The following is a 19,165-nucleotide window of genomic DNA, read 5'->3' as shown; positions in this document are numbered from 1 at the left end:
ACTGAGGAATAAGCTGCCGTTTTACAGCCCCTGGTGTAAAAACAAACAGCTATCTTGGGCTCAATAGCCTATTTCCACAAGAGTTGCAGAAGGATGGGCTTCAATTTGTCTCCTCAACGTGAACCAATATTTTAATATTTTAGAGTGGCAATACACACTGCCCCTCACCAAAATAGCTTTCTCAGCTGAAGGCAAGCTCCCTGAGAGAGATTATTGTCCCTGAGGCAGTTCCTGCTGTTCCTTTCCAATTGGCACTGTGTTTCTGACCTGCAGTGGCCTCCAGTTTCCTGCCAAATCAAATCAGAACTCTTTTGCCTGATTTGTCAGTCCTGTGCTACTGTAGCCTGTTTAGACAGCGAGTACTCTGTGCTCCAGTCAGAGTGTCCTTACCCTGGGCACTCTCTCCTCTCCCAAAGTCCTTGCATTCCTACCTCTCTATCTTTCTGCATGTGGTTCCCCAGCCTGGAATGACCTCCATTCCTTCTCCTTTGTTTCCAGATCCCCGACATAAGGGCCAGCTTAAATCTAATCTCCACAAAGCCTTCCTGTAGTTGCTGTTGGCCACGTTGCACTCGCTCTGAGCTCCTATCACGTGTGTTACTTGCACGGCCCACCACAGCACTTAGGGATTTCTGCAGACTTTTCATCAGAAAGGCTTTGGTGGTCACTTTGGGAGTAGGGTTCCAGGAAGTCCAGGGTGGGACTCTGGGCACCCCCCAATCCCTACTTCAGCCACTTTAGTGTCGTAAAGCATTTCCACTTTAGTGTCGCTCTATGGGAAGTCTGCCTGAGCGTTTCTTCGAAGTCTGCCTGAGTGCCACCCTCTCCAGCAGAAAAGTTTGAAAAAACACTGGATCTGTCTTGTGTGCTGATGGGCTCACAAGTATTAACTTGTAATGAGTAAAGATCAGGATTTACCTGCTCTAGACTTAATACTACCACCCCCAGGCAACTGATGCAATTTTGTGCACAAAGTGGACCCGTAAGAAATGATTTTAGGAGTTTTCTTGTGACTCCGAGGCTTAAAGATCCGGTGTTGTCTGCAGCAGCTTGGGCCGCTGCTTTGGCATGGGTTCAGTCCCTGGGCCAGAAACTTCCCCGTGCCATGGGTGTGGCCGAAAAAAAAAAAAAGACATGATTTTGTGATTGTATTGCTCCAATGTGAGGGGTAGGAGATAGTTAAGAGCATGACTGAGAAATGTACTTTAATGAAGAACTCAGAACATTTTTGGGTGGATCTTTGAGAACGAGACCTAAATTGGAGGATTTCCCCCTCTTTTGGATATAGAAGCAACTCCTATTTAAAGCTGTCCAGTTTACCCTTACATGTTTAAAAGAACCCTGATTATTGGCATTCTTTATCTCCCAAAGTTTAGCCAAACATACGTACCATATGCATGCACTCCTGTAAGCATTACAGTGTTACTCAGTTGACAGAAGGATGTGCAGAGTGTACCAGTATCCCTAAAACCCTACGAATATTCAGTTCCAAAATTTATGGCAATCATGATTAAAAATGGAAAATGTCAGTCTTTCAGACCAGTTATTTCCGCTTTCTTGTATCAGATCAATTATATAAACTAATAAAGACCTGAGTATTTAAATCAATGGTGCTATCAACTTGTTAATACTCTTTTGTTTTTGTTTTTTTGTTTTTTTTTGTTTTTGTTTTTTTCCTGCTTTCTGCCTGGTTCATTGTCTTCACCTACAGGTGTACGTTATTGTCGGCTTCCAAAGATTACTAACTCTTCTCTGTATCATTAAAATTGAATTGCCTTGACTATTCTGCTCCTCTTACTGCTGCTTCCATTACTGCCTTCTTCAGCAAAATCAGGCTTTCCAAAGCCAAAGAATAACAAGAAATAAACACCATTTTAGAAGCCTTGCCACTATGAAACTTAAGCAAAATGTGCTCACCATTATTTTGCTGCCTATCCACTTGTTAATAACAATATACAGTGCCCTTATATTTATTCCATGGTATTTTCTTACCAATGCCAAGAAGAAAAACGCTATGGCAAAGAGAATAAAAGCTAAGCCCACTTCAGACAAACCTGGAAGTCCATATCGCTCTGTCACACACTTCGACTCGCTAGCTGTCATAGACATCCCTGGCGCAGACACCCTGGACAAATTATTTGATCATGCCGTAGCCAAGTTTGGCAAGAAGGACAGCCTTGGGACCAGGGAGGTCCTAAGCGAAGAAAACGAAATGCAGCCAAATGGAAAGGTGTTTAAGAAGGTAAAGCATTTTTGTGTTTTCTATTCTTTGTAAAGGGGGAAGGTACACTTAACTTTTTTAAAAATCAAGTGCATTTAAAACACACTGGCGGAAGTCCCCTTGTGGCGCGGCAGGTTAAGACTCCAGCGTTGCCGCAGCTGTGGCAGAGGCTGTAATGGCAGCGCGGGTTTGATCCCTGGCCCAGGAACTTCCACATGCTGCAGGCACGGCCAAGCAAACAAACACTGGCATTCCATCACAGTGCTGTGTAGCTAAACTCTCAGACGTTCCTGGCTTCTCCGGATTCACTTAAGAGCATTTTTATTTATTTTATTTTTTTCACAATACAAATATACTTTATTTATTTTTATTACTCAATGAATTTATCACATCTGTAGTTGTATGATGATCATCACAATCCAATCTCACAGGATTTCCATCCCACAGCCCAACTAAGAGCATTTTTAAAGGTCTGCATGTTGAATCACGTTGTAATTGCTTGCTGAAGTACCTGTGCTAATATTACAGTATGTCTCACTGTAACAGTTAATTCTTGGGAATTATAAATGGATGAACTATCTCGAAGTGAACCTCAGAGTGAATAACTTTGGTAGTGGACTCACTGCCCTGGGGCTAAAACCAAAGAGCACTATTGCCATTTTCTGTGAGACCAGGGCTGAATGGATGATTGCAGCACAGACCTGCTTCAAGTACAACTTTCCTCGTAAGTGCCTCATGTTTTTGGAGGGGAGGGAGTGGGCTTTACTTACACATGAAATCGTCCCGAGAGCCTCTTGTTTTCAAAGCATGTGTTTATTCAGAATCTATTGATCTTAAGAATCTTAAGTGACCAGTTTAAGAATCTTTTTGACCATTTGTGGCACTGCCAGTGTTTATGGGTTTCTGAGAATTTGTAAGAAAAATTTGTGGCTGCCAGGAAGTTTGAGGCAAGTTTGGAGGGTAATAGCAGAGACTATGAAATCAAATAGATTATAAAATGTCTTTGCATCTGTGAGTGTATCTGTCATTAAAAGTTGACTTAAGGAGTTCCCATCGTGACTTTAGTGGTTATCGAACCCGACTAGTATCCATGAGGATGTGGGTTCGATCCCTGGCCTCTCTCAGCAGGTTGAGGATCCAGCGTTGCTGTGAGCTGTGGTGTAGATCACAGCCGAGGCTTAGATCCTGCGTTGCTGTGGCTGTGGTGTAGGCCAGCAGCTACAGCTCTGATTCAACCCCTAGCCTGGGAACCTCCATGTGCTGTGGGTGCGGCCCTAAAAAGACAAAAAAAAAAAAAGAAAGTTGACTTAAATAGTATATCTAATAAATGTTTATCATTTAACTTTTGTGTTTATTTTTTATTATATAGTTGTGACTTTATATGCCACACTTGGCAAAGAAGCTGTAGTTCATGGGTTAAATGAATCTGAGGCTACCTATCTGATTACTAGTGTTGAACTTCTGGAGAGTAAACTTAAGGTAAATATGAAATTTGCTTTGAATTCATGGTGGTATTTGACAGCATAGGAAAATATTCAGTAATTGAGTTCATTGCAGGCACAGGTTTAATAACTGGATTTTCTCTGCTCAACAGACCGCATTGGTAGATATTAACTGTGTGAAACATATCATTTATGTGGACAATAAGACCATCAATAAAACAGAATACCCTGAAGGATTTGAGATTCATAGCATGCAATCAGTAGAAGAGTTGGGATCCAAGCCAGAAAACTGTAAGTAAAGCAGTTAAAACAAACTTATTAATCTATTCAAGCCTTGTTATTCCAGTAGATTAGGAAAAGACATAAGGAAATGAAAATTGTAAAGTTCTGTAATTTAAAAAATGTTTTTATACCTCGATAAAGATAACGTTTAAAGTGTTTAAAAACTATGAAGATCATGTATGATTAAGGTTTTATCTCCCTTCCTCCTCAAAAAGGTAACCACTGTTTGAAAATTTCCTAAATGGTTGAGAAGTGTTCATTGGGACTTATGGCATTTGCTGCCAAACTTTTCTTTTTCTTTTCTTTTCTTTTCTTTCCTTTTTTTTCCCCAAAAAACCTAATCTGACCTTCCAATCTGGACCTCATGTAATGAAAAGATCTCAGGCATTCCATTCAGTCAACTTTCTCTTATTTTATTTTATTTTTTTGGCTGCGCCCGCAGAATGTGAAAGTAAGTTCACAGGGCAGGGATCAAACCTGCACCATAGCAGCAACCAGAGCTGCTGCAGTGACAACATCAGATCCCTAACCTGTTGTGCCACAAGGGAACTCCATCTTTTTTTTTTATAATGCTTAATGTTACTGATTTTAATCGTGTCTCAGAGGATGCAAAGCTGTTTGCCAAGACCATACTCGGATTTATTCTACTACTGATATGGTATTTGCTATTTCATTTGAAACAAGTTAAATGTATCTCTTTTTTTAAATCTTTTTTTGGGTCTTTTTAGGGCCGGACCATGGCATATGGAGGTTCCCAGGCTATGGATCTAATCGGAGCTGTAGCTGCCGGCCTACGCCACAGCCACAGCAATGCCAGATCCAAGCCTCATCTGTGACCTACACCACAGCTCATGGCAACGCTGGATCCCCAACCCACTGAGCGAGGTCAGGGATCTCGAACCCGCAACTTCATGGTTCCTAGTCGGATTCGTTTCCGCTGCACCATGACGGGAACTCCTGAAAGAAGTTAAATGTATCTTATAGCAAAATGTCAGTTGGTCATCAGGAATGAGAATTGAGAAAATGAAATACCCCATTTAAATAGTTTTCTGTCTCATGTTTAATGAGATCACAATGCTCTACTAGATGAGGAACCCACGTCTTTTATAACCGGCAATAAGTACGCCTGTCCTTTGCCCTGGAGAAAGCTCTTTTCTTTATTGTACTGGACAGTGAGCATGCCTGCTCTTGCTCTGGAGGGAGACAATTTGCCTTCCCTGTTCACTGTGCAAACATCCTTGCAAAGGTAGTCTGAAACAAAGTCAGTGTCTCTGCTCACAAGATGTGCAAAAACTCAAGAGACCCGTGGAGAATTGTCACTCAACACCAGGCTGACCCTGCAGGATTCAGGTAAACCTGACTGAGAAGCCCCACTTGGTAGGGATCTATTGCCAGTTCTTTTGATTCACCCAAAGGTGGTGGCATAAAACTATGGGGGACATGGGCCTTATAATTTTGTGTGAACCACAGCGTGATGGACCATATATTCCACCTAGTTCCACTCATTTCTGCAGTTGACGAGACACATATTTTTTGTGATACTTTACCTGTAGACAGTTGTTGTGATGATGACAAAAAGTGAAGTGTTGCATTGTGTACTTAGCCTGAGAAGAGCTTAATATATCTACTGCTGCTGCATCCATTAGTTATCAGAAGAAGGATGCAGTTCCTGTTTGCTTGGTTTATAAACTATGACAGTAGAAGTCTTTACGGAGCATTAACAGGAGTTCCCGTTATAGCTCAGCAGGTTACAAACCTGCTAGCCTCCATGAGGATGTGGCTTCTATCCCTGGCCTGACTCAGTGGGTTAAGGATCCGGCGTGGCCGTGAGCTATGGTGTAGGTCGAGGAGGCAGCTCAGATCTGGCGTGGCTGTGGCTGTGGCCTAGGTCGGCAGCTGCAGCTCCCATGCGTCCCCTAGCCTGGGAACTTCCATATGCAGCAGGTGTGGCCCTAAAAAGAGAAAAATAAAGGGGCATTAACTGATTTTTTAAAAGTTTATTTTGTAGAACAGGTAGAGATTCATAGCAAAACTGAGGGGAAGGGATGGGGATTTCCCATGTGTGTTTGTTACAGTTGATGACTCTACATGGTCACATCATTATCACCCCAAATCCATAGTTTACGTTGGGAATCGCTCTTGGTGTTGTACATCCTCTGGGTTTGGATAAACGTATAGTGACATGTATTACCATTCTAGTATTGTGCAGAATATAAACTCATTTTTTTTTTAACAATCCAACAATCTTATTCAACTTTTACTTAATTCTGATAATATATCTGTTGATTCTTGGTCGTTTTGGTATATTCTGGAAAAGAAAGGCAATTACTAGTTTGGCACATTACACTGCCTTGAAAGTAGAAGTCCTGATGTCCTGCTAATTTTTTTATTTTTTATTTTCATTTTTTGCTTTTTAGGGCCACACCCACGGCCTATGGAGCTTCCCAGGCTAGGGGTCAAATCGGAGCTGTCGCTGCCCGCCTACACCACAGCCACAGCAAAACAGGATCCGAGCCACGTGGATCCTAGTCAGGTTTGTTAATCACTGAGCCACGAAGGGAACTCCCTGGTGTCCTTTTTAAAATTTAGCATGTAAGAATTTTAGAGAGTATGTCACCTTAAAGATCAAGTCAAAGACAGCAACAGCAACAACAAAAAGGAACTCAAGAAGCTTAGGGAACTGATATGTCTAGTACCCTGATTGTGGTGATGGTATCACGGATGTTTGTATCTGTTCAGTCATCAAATTGTACACATTAAAATATTCAGTTTTAGAGTTCCTGCTGTGGCACAGTGGGTTAATGATCTAGCTTGTCTCTGTGGAGGCATGGGTTTGATCTCTAGCCCAGCACAATGGGTTAAGGATCTGGTGTTGCTGCAGCTGTGGTGCAGCTTGCAGCTCTGGCTTGGATTCAGTCCCTGGCCTGGGAACATCCATATGCTGAGGGTATGGCTAAAAAAAAAAAAAAAAAAAATCATTATGCCAAAAGCTAAACATCTTATCTTTGTTTAGCATTTTCACTTTTTTGTTTTGTTTTGTTTTGTTTTGTTTTTTTAGGGCTGCACCCATGGCATAAGGAGGTTCCCAGCTAGGAGTCAAATCGGAGCCGTAGCCGCCGGCCTACACCACAGTCTCAGACACATAGGATCTGAGCCACATCTGCGACCTACACCACAGCTCAGGGCAACACTGGATCCTTAACCCACTGAGCAAGGCCACGGATCGAACCTGCGTCCTCATGGATGCTAGTCAGATTCGTTTCCGCTGAGCCCCGATGGGAACTCCTCAATGTAACTTTTAAACTAAAGAAAATGTGGTGCTTTTTCATTCATTTAGTGAGTGTTCCTCCAAGTAGACCTAATCCTTCAGACATGGCTATTGTCATGTATACCAGTGGCTCTACTGGCCGACCGAAGGGAGTGATGATGCATCATTGCAATCTGATAGCTGGAATGACTGGACAATGTGAGAGAATTCCTGGACTGGGGTAAGCGAGAAATATTGAACTTTATTCTTAGAAACCAGAGCTCATGTTTGACATTCTCTATCTAAACTCAATCTGTATTAAAATGATAAGGTTATTGAGTTTCCTCATTTACAGTGTCTTTTTAAGAATGGCTAAAATGTTTCTCTTCCTTTGTTTTAGACCAAAGGACACATATATCGGATACCTGCCTTTGGCTCACGTCCTGGAATTGACAGCAGAGATATCTTGCTTTACCTATGGCTGTAGGATTGGATATTCTTCTCCACTGACACTCTCTGACCAGGTGACAAGCTTTTCAGTATATTGGCATGCTCATGTGAAGTTACAGTGTTTGGCTGAGAACATATTTCTAAAACATGAGATATTCTGATTCCGCTGGAACATTCTTCTTGGCTTCAAAAATAGCTCCCATATGCAATATGTACTGTGGTAAATAACCTTGTGGGTTTGTTAGCATTGCTTTATCTAAAATTTTTTAATTAGATAAATTAAAAAAAATTATTTTTAGGCTAGCCATTGCTTTCATCTTGTTTTTCTCTATTAGGTTTTTATTTTGGAGAGCTAGGATAGAGACTATAAATACACTGAGCCTTTTTGACCTCTTACCCATGAACAGTGGTGGGCTTGGGGGCAGGAGATGTGGTGATAGGGCCATGGCCCAGTTTGGCTCCGAGTTTTCTTTAGAGCTGTGCTGTCCCACGCAGTAGTTACTAGCCTCATACTGAAATACAGATGAATTAAAATTAGATTAGAAAATTTTAGTTTCTCAGTTGCTCAAGCCACCTTTCAAGTTTCCAATAGCTATGTAGGACTAGTGGCTACCATATTGGAGAGCGCAGATACCAACCATTTTCATCTTTATGGAAATTTCTGTTGGACAGCACTGCATCATGTCCAGAGGCAGCCTTCAGCTTTCTACCCAGAGTGAGGGTTCTCCCTTCTCCCTGTGGTTCATAGCAGGAAGCCCAAGGAGAGATTGGGCCACCTCATGTATTTAAACTCATTTGAAATCATACATCTAATCCTACTGTCTACAGTTCTATATAATTTCTTTGGAATAGTTGCTATAGAAAAGCTTCAAGCAGACATTGGGGGGCGGTGTGAAGCTTCTGAGGGAGCTGTGGGGTTCAGGATGCTGAAAAATAAACTGAGTATAGGTGGGAATGACTTGACTCTCTGTGTGGCTTCTGCTGCTCCCATCCCTGGAGCCCAGCTGTTATTTTTCACAACTCCAGGCTGTGCTACCTCTTATGTGGGAGCCTCACTGGAGCATGCATTCGGTAAAAAGATATGCCCTTGGTGCTCACAGTTAGAAGTTATAATGCTTTTCTTTCTTTCTTTTCTTTCTTTCTTTCTTTCTTTCTTTCTTTCTTTCTTTCTTTCTTTCTTTCTTTCTTTCTTTCTTTCTTTCTTTCTTTCTTTCTTTCTTTTCTTTTCTTTTCTTTCTTTCTTTCTTTCTTTCTTTTTTTGGTAGAAAGAATCATTTTAGGGAGAGGTTGGTAGGTTGTGTAACATTATTAAGACAAAAAAGTTAAATAGATTTTTGGAGGATTTATTTGAGATTTTAACCATCTTTTTTGGGGGGGGTGTTTTGTTTTTGTTTTTGTTTTTTGGGTAACTTAAAATGCACAAATCTTAAGTATAATGCTTGATTGAATGTGACATACATGTACATATATAGAACTCTGTGGCCATCACCCTCTAGATCAAGAGGAAAAGAACATTTCTAGCACCCCAGAAAGTCCCTGTGACCCTTCCTAGTCATTACATCCCCACCCACAAAGATAATCCAACCACCTTTTTAAGGGGCTTTTCTATGAGAAAAATCTTCTGTGCTCTAAACAACCACCTAGTTGGTACTTAGGGAACACAACCGCTTTGTAAGATGGAGAGCTGCTGTGTTTAACCATTGCACTCAGCTGAAAGTTCACTTTTAAAATCCCCTAGATAGTAATGGAGAGAATAAGGGAACTATCAAGTGAGCTAATAAACTGGACTTCATTTAGCAGAGTCAAAACAGATCTATGAATAAGAGCGGGGCTTACATTGTAAAGTTTTTAGAAAAATCTGTGATGATGACATTTTGATGCATTATAGTGGGTTTCTCTTAGGTTCAGAGACATTTTCAAAATGTGAAATGTGAACTTACTCTTTCAGTAAGTTTCGAGTAAGAATTTTTTTTTTTTCCTGCTGGGTAAGGTCAGAAGCTGAAGATTTGTTTTCACTGCCTTTCTGAAAACAATAGCCTCAGTGTGGGGCAGGGTGGCAGTTGGAGTCTGTTGCTGGTCTGACTTCATTCTTGGTGTCTCTTAGGCCAAGCAGTACATTAGAAGCCAGTTACAAAAATGTCGGGGGCATTCATACCTACTTTGTTAATGAACTGTATGATAAAGAGTCTCAATCTAACTAGGAACCTAAAGCCCAGGCGTCTCCCTCACATAGGAAATCAGAAAAAGATGGGAGACCAGGGACACTGACCATATTGGAAGCTGGCAGATGGTAGCGATAGTGTCATAACTAGGGTTCCTGTGATCCTAATAAGACAGGATAACAGCTAACATTACTAAGAATAATAAAGAAACTGAGGGCCAGCTCCTTGTGGCTACTGCTGCCCTGGGACCATTCCCTGTAGCAAAAACTAGTCAGTAGCATGTGGAAGGCAGCTCTGCCTTGAAGGGCATCAGAGCCCATCTTTCTCTCTGCAGAATAGGTCTCCTGTATGTGGTGTGAATATGAAGGTATGGGTTTCTGCTTGTGGATGGGCACATACTTGTACATACGTTTGAGGAGTTCCTGTCGTGGCTCAGTGGTTAAGGAACCTGACTAGGATCCACGAGGATGCGGGTTCGATCCCTGGCCTCACTCAGTAGGTTAAGGATCCAGCGTTGCTGTGGCTCTGGTGTAGGCCGGCAGCTGTAGCTCTGATTGGGCCCCTAGCCTAGGAACCTCCATGTGCTGCAGGTGCAGCCCTAAAAAGCAAAAAAAAAAAAAAAGGTATTTGATTTCCTTTATCCATTTTAAAGAAAAGTAGGATAAAAGCAGTTTTCTGGCAACAGAACCTTCTCTATGGCAAAGCTGGTGGTGCTGGTGGCTCATACTGCTTCTTCAGAGCTGGTTTTCTTTTGCCTGCATTAGCCCTGGCTAACATGTGATACATCTAAACTTACAGACTAATGAACTACATTATAGCAGGTTCTTGTTTTTATCTAACTGTTTCAGTGGATTTCTACCTACTAATCTGGTATTTGAAATCCCAAATAGTGTTTATGTGTATAAGAAAGAAAGGGAAGGGAAGAAAGAAGAAATATATACTCATTTACACATATATGTGCAGATCCCCACATGGCCACTGGCAATGTCTTAAGGTATCAAATTAGCAATTCTGGATAAGGTTAGTGATATTGGTAGTGGTGTCTTTGATATGTGGCTTTGCCTTTCAATTAAATTAAATCAAAGAAAATTAAATTATCTTTAGTTTTGATTCAGGTGTTTGATGTACCTTACCTTAGTTGAGGTTTTTTGCTTTTCGTGTGTGTGTGTGTGTTTGTTTTTTTTTTTTTTTTTTGAAAATGGATGGTCTTTGCTATGTGTACTGATATATTATTAATAAGAATACTAAGTTTACCAAAATATCCCATTTTCCTTTATTCTGGATCAGCACTTTCTCCTCCAAGGAAAGGTGAAATGTGCTAGCAGAAAACATCTACAGGATAAAACACTAAAGCACTCATACCTCTCAGACTTGTAGGTTATGACAGTTGGAGCACATAACTCAGCGAGTAGTAGAAGATCAAATTCCGTGTGTAAAAGTCTGTCTTTGCCCTGTAAATATTTGAATTACACCCTTTTTTTGCCAAGGGCGGTTTCCTTGATCCTATTTCCTTTTTCTTTACTCTAGTCAAGCAAAATTAAAAAGGGAAGCAAAGGAGACTGTACTGTACTGAAGCCTACACTCATGGCAGCTGTCCCGGTGAGTACAGAATGTCAATATCATTCATTGCCTGCACTTGGACTTTTTTTTTTTAATTACTCAAATGAATTTATCACATCTGTAGTTGTATAATGATCATCACAATCCAATTTCACAGGATTTCCATCCCATAACCCAAGCACATCCCCCCACCCCTGAAACTGTCTCCTCCGGAGACCAAAAGTTTTTCAGTGTCTGTGAGTCAGCATCTGTTCTGCAAAGAAGTTCTGTCTGTCCTTTTTTCAGATTCCACGTGTCAGTGAAAGCATGTGATGTTGGTGTCTCATTGTCTGACCGACTTCACTTAGCATGATCATTTCTAGATCCATCCATGTTGCCAAAAAATGCCATTATTTCGTTCCTTTTAGTGGCTGAGTAATATTCCATTGTGTATATGTACCACTTCTTCTTGATCCACTCCTCCGTCGATGGACATTTAGGTTGTTTCCGTGTCTTGGACTTTTAAAAAAGTAACCCTCTTAGGTATTCATCTACATTTTAAAATAATTTTACTTTGTGGAACTTGTGGCAAAATGGGTCCCTTAAAATCTTAGATAAGCGTTACGGAAAGATGGAATGGCAAACTTCTGACGTAGCTGCCATATCGTTTCCCTTAGGGCTTAATTCTTTTTTTTTTTTTTGTCTTTTTGTTGTTGTTGTTATTGTTGTTGTTGTTGTTGTTGTTGCTATTTCTTGGGCCGCTCCCGTGGCATATGGAGTTTCCCAGGCTAGGGGTTGAATCGGAACTGTAGCCACCAGCCTACGCCAGAGCCACAGCAACGCGGGATCCGAGCCGCGTCTGCAACCTACACCACAGCTCATGGCAACGCCGGATCCTTAACCCACTGAGCGAGGCCAGGGACCGAACCCGCAACCTCATGGTTCCTAGTCAGATTCATTAACCACTGCGCCACGACGGGAACTCCTGGGCTTAATTCTTAAAATGGAGATAGAGTTGATGTACAATATTGTATTAATTTCATGTGTACTACATGATTTAACATTTGCATGCCATACTTTTTTTTTTTTTTTTTTTTTTGGCCACACCTGTGACATGTGGAAGTTTCCAGGCCAGGCATTGAACTTGTCTTGCAGCAGTGACATGCAGCACAGCTGTGGCGATGCTGGATCCTCAACCTTCTGTGCCACAGGGAACTTTCATATACTTTTTAATTTTTATTTTATTTTATTTTTTTGCTTTTTTTTTAGGGCCACACCTGTGGCATATGGAGGTTGGAGGCTAGGGGTCGAATCAGAGCTGTAGCTACGGACCTATGCCACAGCCATAGCAATACGGGATCAGAGCCGTGTCTGCAGCCTCCATCACAGTTCACAGCAATGCTGGATCCTTAACCCACTGAGCGGGGCCAGGGATTGAACCTGCATCCTTATGGGTACTAGTAAGATCTGTTTCCATTGAGCCACAACAGGAGCTCCTCCATACACTTTTTAAAAGACGGATAGTTAGAGGATGCTCAAGTCCTTTTAGAGAACTTTTGGGATTTCTCAATCACAAATATGAACAAAGATTTCAGTTGTACAGTAATGATTCCTTTTATGGAAATGGAGAAAACAACATTGTACTATGCTTGAATGCTGTGCCCCCTCCCCACCCCCCGCCCCAGTTTTATTGAGATATAATTGACACGTAGGATTGTGTCAGTTTAAGGTATACAATATGATGACTTGATATGCATATATATTGTGAAATGATTACCACAATAAGGTTAATGTTATTACCACTTATCACCTCACATAGTTACCGTTTGTGTGTTTATGATGAGAACATTTAAGATCTTTTACCAACTTTCAGGCATGCAATACAGCCTTGTTAACTAGTTACCATACTGTACATTGGATATCTAGATTTTTTTTTTTTTTGTCTTTTTAGGGCTGCACCCGTGGCTTTTGGAGGTTCCCAGGTGAGGGGTCGAATCAGAGCTGTTGCTGCCAGCCACAGCCACAGCCACAGCAATGCCAGATCCGAGCCGTGTCTGTGACCTACACCACAGCTCACGGCAACGCCAGGTCCTTAACCCACTGAGCAAGGCCGGGGATTGAACCCACAACCTCATGGTCCTAGTCGGATTCATTTCTGCTGCACCAAGACGGGAACTCCTGGATCTCTAGACTTTTTCAAATGGAAGTTTGTACCCTTTGACCAACATCTCCCCATTTCTTCCACTCTCAGACCCTGGCAACCACCAGTTTACTCTGTTGCTATGGGTTTGGCTTTTTTAGGTTCCACATAGAAATGAGATAATGCAGTATTTGTCTTTTTCTGTCTCACTTTTTTCACTTAACATAATGCAAGGGATGGCTCTGCTGTCCTCATTTGTGAATGGTTCTATTCTAATATTGAAAGGACATCCATAGAGTTCTTCATTGTAACACAACTGAGTTTACATTAATTGCTATTTTAAATATTTAAAACTAGCTATTTATAAATAGGTATGCTTTACTTAACAAATCTTGTTAATTTGTGCTAAGCAATGCCAAGAAAACATTTAGTCATGGTCAGGGCTGTTTTGCTTTGTTTATTTAGTTTTTTTTTTCTGTTTTGTATATATTAGCTTGGGAGTCAGTATATCCCAAACCTAGTCCTACATCTAATTTTCCAAGGAGCTGTGAGCAAGAATCCTATTTTTTGTTATCTTAGCTTCTTTTAAAATGGAATAGAAATGACAAATTATAGGGACAAAAGAATTTTAAGAATCTGTAAAACTCTGCCATGCTGTAAGAGTTACAAGGTAGTAGTAAAAAACCATCAGGATTAGATTAACACAGTTGAATGCTTGGTTCTATTTGAGAATAACTGAAAATATTTGAGAGAAAAGAATTTTTAGGGAGTTCCCATCGTGGCTCAGTGGGTTAAGGATCTGGTGTTGCCGTGAGCTGTGGTGTAGGCTGCAGATGCAGCTCGGATCCTGTGTTGCTGTGGCTCTGGCGTAGGCCGGCAGCAACAGCTCTGATTCGACCACTAGCCTGGGAACCTCCATATGCCGTGGGAGCGGCCCAAGACATGGCAAAAACACACAAAAAAAAAAAAATTAAAAAGTTATCTTTATATGACAGATGAATGAATTTTTTACACTCTAGTTAATGTTTTTAGTGTACAGAACTGAAGAAGCCTCTATGTTTGTCCTTAGTATTTTTAAGGGAAATTAATGATATAATAAAGTAAATATCTCCATTATACTAAAGACTTTTACCTAAGATATTATAAACAGGGTATTTTCAACTAAAGACCGTCTCAGTGTTGGTGCGGTTCCTTTCTGATTATTTAATATGTTGTTTCTTACCTTTTAGGAAATCATGGATAGAATTTATAAGAATGTTATGAGCAAAGTCCAAGAGATGAATTATATTCAGAAAACTCTGTTCAAGATAGGGTATGATTACAAATTGGAACAGATCAAAAAGGGATATGATGCCCCACTTTGCAATCTGTAAGTATATTTTATAGATTCTATAGTTTGAGCCTTTAGATCTTTTCGTGTTTTTACATTTGGAAGATGAATAAGCAAATGGCAAGGTAATTACCACCAACGTTGAATTTCTCTTTTTTTCACTTCTAAGCCTCATTGCTTGTGTAGCAAGCACAGGACCTTGAACTCTGGTCTTGGCAATTTAACACATTTCAATAATTGAGAACATTTTAAAAATTTAATTAAAAAATTTGGTCTCATGAAGAAAAACTAGAATGGACTCTTGTGTCAAGACAATTGAGTTTAAAAAAGTGATTTTTCAAGATTTATTTTGCACAAAGCTTTCTGACTTATTGTAGTCACAAAATAACATATTCGGGGTATGAATATAAGTTATTTTAAATGTGGTGCTGAAGAGTCAGGATGGGGAAGTGTTTTCATTGGATGGGAAATAAGATAGATGCCTAAATGTTCCAAGGATAACTACAGTTTTTCCATTGACATCATCATTTTCTTTCATCTCCTGTGTGTCAAAGTAGTTTCCCAACACGGCATTTTTCTTTTTGCATTTTTAAGAGTTTTCCTGATGTTTCTCCTAAGGTGTTACTAGTGGTCTCTTTGTTAACCTCTCATTATCGCAATGGTCCTAAAGTGTAGATGTTTGACCCAAGTTGAGAAATCTTTTCCAGAGCCTGTGAATTAGTATGTCACCAAAAATAATCTATGCATATATTAAAATCATTTATCACCCCCCCCCTTTTATCAAGGCTACTGTTTAAAAAGGTGAAGGCTTTGCTAGGAGGGAATGTCCGTATGATGCTGTCTGGTGGAGCACCCCTGTCTCCGCAGACACACCGATTCATGAATGTCTGCTTCTGCTGCCCGGTTGGTCAAGGCTATGGATTGACAGAATCGTGTGGCGCTGGCACGGTTACTGAAGGTAAGCATTTTTGTTTTGTTTTGTTTTGAAGGTAAGCATTTTTAACAGGGCAAATACTTCTATATTAGTTGCTGCTGGCAAAGCCAATTTGCTTTGCCTTTGAGAACCATGGTAACTTTCTACCTCTTAAGTTACATCAGAGTCAATGCAAATCTACATAGTTTTAGTTTTGGAAATGTTTACTTGATTGTGTGTACCTTTTATTTTTTATTTTTTGCTTTTTTATTTATTTATTTTTTTTTAGGGCTGCATCTGCGGCATATGGAGGTTCCCAAGTTAGGGGTTGAATCGGAGCTGTGGCTGTTGGCCTACACCACAGCCACAGCAACGCAGGATCCGAGCCATGTCTGTGACCTACACCGCAGCTCACGGCATTGCCGGATCCTTAACCCACTGAGCGAGGCCCGAGATCGAACCTGCGTCCTCATGGATCCTAGTCAGATTCATTTCCACTGAGCCACAATGGGAACTCTGTGTACTTTTTATTTTTAAGCCTCGTAAATATTTATGCCAAATTGTCTGTCCTCAGAGTTCTGTCACCCTGGTCTTTTAATCTTCTCTAAGTGATCACTTCTGTGGAGAACTGAACTCTTAGAATAAAGTATCACTTTTGTCCTCCTTCTCAAATCTGTATTCCTGCCCTAAGTTCTTGTTTGCTTTCTCTTCTATTGTTTTCAACAGTCTATAGCAGGGTTTCTCAATGCTGACACTCTTGAAATTTTGAGCCAGATAATCCTTGATTGTTGGGGCTTTCTGGCACACTGTAGGATGCTTAGCCACAAGATAGCAGCTAGATAATGTGGCAATGAAATATATCTCCAGACATTGCCAAATATGTCCTCAAGGGCAAATCACCCCGGATTTCGAAACAATGGGGTATAAAGTAATTTTCATTTCATCATCTCACTTTTACTTTAACCTCGTGTACGAAGTCAAGGCCATTATCCAAAAACCGTCTCTCCATTGCCAAATTGTTTGTGACAGTGTTATTACCATTCCTCAAGTCATTCAAGGCATTGACTTTGAAGTCATCTGATTTTTTAATAGCTTTAACTTTCATCAGATCCTCCCATTTTTTCGTTGGCTTTCTCCCTCCCCTGCCTGCCACCTTTGGCATCTGACGTTTTACTACTTCACACTGCTCTGAGGTAACAGCCTTTCAACTGCTTAGGATTCATCGATGTCACTTAGGATTCATCCTGTATTCTTCTCTTAGACAACAGCCACCTCAAACACGGCTCCATACCTGATGAACCTAGCTTTCAAGAGGTCTCTAACCTGGCACCATTGTGTCTGTTCTTCATAATTTCCCTCCTGTGTACACACCTGGGTTTTTCTCTCCAGACAAGCCAATCTTCTTGCTCTTGTATTTTCTTAATTTCTTTTTTTTTTTTGTCTTTTTGCCTTATTCTAGGGCCGCTCCCATGGCATAGGGAGGTTCCCAGGCTAGGGGTCGAATCGGAGCTGTAGTCACCGGCCTACGCCAGAACCCCAGCAACTCGGGATCCGAGCCTCGTCTACAACCTACACCCCAGCTCATGGCAACGCCGAATCCTCAACCCACTGAGCAAGGCCGGGGATTGAACCTGCAACCTCATGGTTCCTAGTCGGATTTGTTAACCACTGTGCCATGAGGGGAACTCCGCTCTTGCATTTTCTGTTTCTTTCTTTTGGAAGGCCCTTTTGGCTGTCCAATCACGGCCATCTTCTTGTGTGCAACTCTTCAATTAAGTCTTTCTCAGCTATTTCATTTTACATTGTTCTTTCTAGTCTTTAAGGGGCTACTGTGCTCACCAGCAGTACCATGCAGGTTAGAATTTAAATGTGCTCTAAATTATTGCACATACTTTTCTCTCCAGGTAGTTTCTTTCCAGCTCATGGAGGGCAGCATCTCCTTACCTTTAATGTGTTTTCCTCACAATGTTTAATGTAATGCTAGGTACAGAATAGGTTGTCCGTAGATATTTGCTCATTGCTGGCAGTCACCACAAACTACAAAAGGATGATATCAGCACCATTGTCCTGTTTGATAACAGCCACTAACTTTTTTTTTTAATTTTTATTACTCTAATGAATTTATCACATCTGTAGTTGTATAATGATCATCACAATCCAATTTCACAGGATTTCCATCCCATAACCCAAGCACATCCCTCCACCCCCCCCAAACTGTCTCCTCCAGAGACCATAAGTTTTTCAATGTCTGTGAGTCAGCATCTGTTCTGCAAAGAAGTTCTGTCTGTCCTTTTTTCAGATTCCACTTGTCAGTGAAAGCATGTGATGTTGGCGTCTCATTGTCTGACTGACTTCACTTAGCATGATCATTTCTAGGTTCATCCATGTTGCTAAAAATGCCAGTATTTTGTTCTTTTTAGTGGCTGAGTCATATTCCATGGTGTATATGTAACACATCTTCTTGATCCACTCCTCTGTTGATGGGCATTTAGGTTGTTTCCTTGTTTTGGCTATTGTAAACAGTAACAGCCACTAACATTTATGGAACACTTTGTTTTTGCCAAGAAGTATTAAGCACTGTCCACAGATGATCTCATTTAGCCCTCACAGCATGCCCCTATAAGAAATTGATTCTGTTATTACCCCCATTTAGCTAGATTAGGAAATGGAGGCTTAGAGAAATTAAGTAACTTGTCCAGCCAATGAGTTGTAGCAGAGGAATTCCAATCGAAATCTGTCTTACCAGAATCCTAGGTAGAGAACGGTGGATCCAGCTCTCTTCCTTTGACAGAGATTTTTGTGCTTAATTATCCGAAATATAGCCGTGAGAAGCCAAAATGATGTACCAACATTGGAAGCAATCGCACTGTTCAAATGAAGCTGACTATTGAAAAACGATCACGCTTTGCACTCCTCTCTCTATGGCCTCTTCTTTTGTCATCTTTCAGAATCTGGCTCTAACTCCAGGATTCCTGTTAACGCCCTCATGCAGGTCTGAAACATGATATACTAACTGATGTCTTTGTTGCTCTTCTCCCTGTAGTTACTGACTATACCACTGGCAGAGTTGGAGCCCCTCTTATTTGCTGTGAAATTAAGCTAAAAGACTGGCAAGAAGGTAAGCATTTTATGTCAAGCTCTAGTGTTTCTAGATATGCTAAAAAGCACTGTGAGCCTCTAGACTTACTTTTTTTTTTTTTTCTTTTGAACGTGTTAGGTTGTCTGTGGTAGCAAGCACATCTTTGCTGTTGCTTGTTCCTTGTGCTTTCTTTTTTCATTGGAACATCATTAGGTTCCTAAAAGGAAAAGAACGTCTTTAGAATCAAGGCATGATGATTCTGAATTTGGGAATACTTGATGGTGAAAAGGAAAAAAATTCTTAGTGGGGCATTCCCTGCGTCTGGAGAAGGATATACATCCTATCCTTTGAAGCTCAGGT

At 40.8% G+C, this 19,165-nt stretch overlaps 1 protein-coding gene across 3 annotated transcripts in view; it reads left to right on the top strand.

The window, feature by feature from the left end:
* ACSL4 (acyl-CoA synthetase long chain family member 4) overlaps positions 1-19,165 on the top strand; it is a 75,818-nt gene that overhangs the window by 40,060 nt on the left and 16,593 nt on the right. Inside the window, exons 3-12 of one of the 3 annotated variants that reach the window (XM_047764006.1) lie at positions 2,006-2,242; positions 2,768-2,945; positions 3,591-3,700; positions 3,816-3,954; positions 7,283-7,433; positions 7,593-7,716; positions 11,332-11,403; positions 14,713-14,852; positions 15,599-15,771; positions 18,770-18,844. In XM_047764006.1, the coding sequence (XP_047619962.1) occupies positions 2,015-2,242; positions 2,768-2,945; positions 3,591-3,700; positions 3,816-3,954; positions 7,283-7,433; positions 7,593-7,716; positions 11,332-11,403; positions 14,713-14,852; positions 15,599-15,771; positions 18,770-18,844 (1,390 nt within the window). In that variant the 5' untranslated portion in view covers positions 2,006-2,014. Of the gene's footprint in view, positions 1-1,711; positions 2,243-2,767; positions 2,946-3,590; positions 3,701-3,815; positions 3,955-7,282; positions 7,434-7,592; positions 7,717-11,331; positions 11,404-14,712; positions 14,853-15,598; positions 15,772-18,769; positions 18,845-19,165 lie in introns of all 3 variants that reach the window. The other 2 variants (XM_047764005.1, XM_047764004.1) reach the window with 2 other exon arrangements.

This window comes from Phacochoerus africanus, chromosome X (genome assembly GCF_016906955.1).
Source record: "Phacochoerus africanus isolate WHEZ1 chromosome X, ROS_Pafr_v1, whole genome shotgun sequence".
NCBI lineage: Eukaryota > Metazoa > Chordata > Mammalia > Artiodactyla > Suidae > Phacochoerus > Phacochoerus africanus.
The sequence above is the reverse complement of the archived record's forward strand: the minus strand, read 5'-3'. Positions and strand labels throughout refer to the sequence as shown.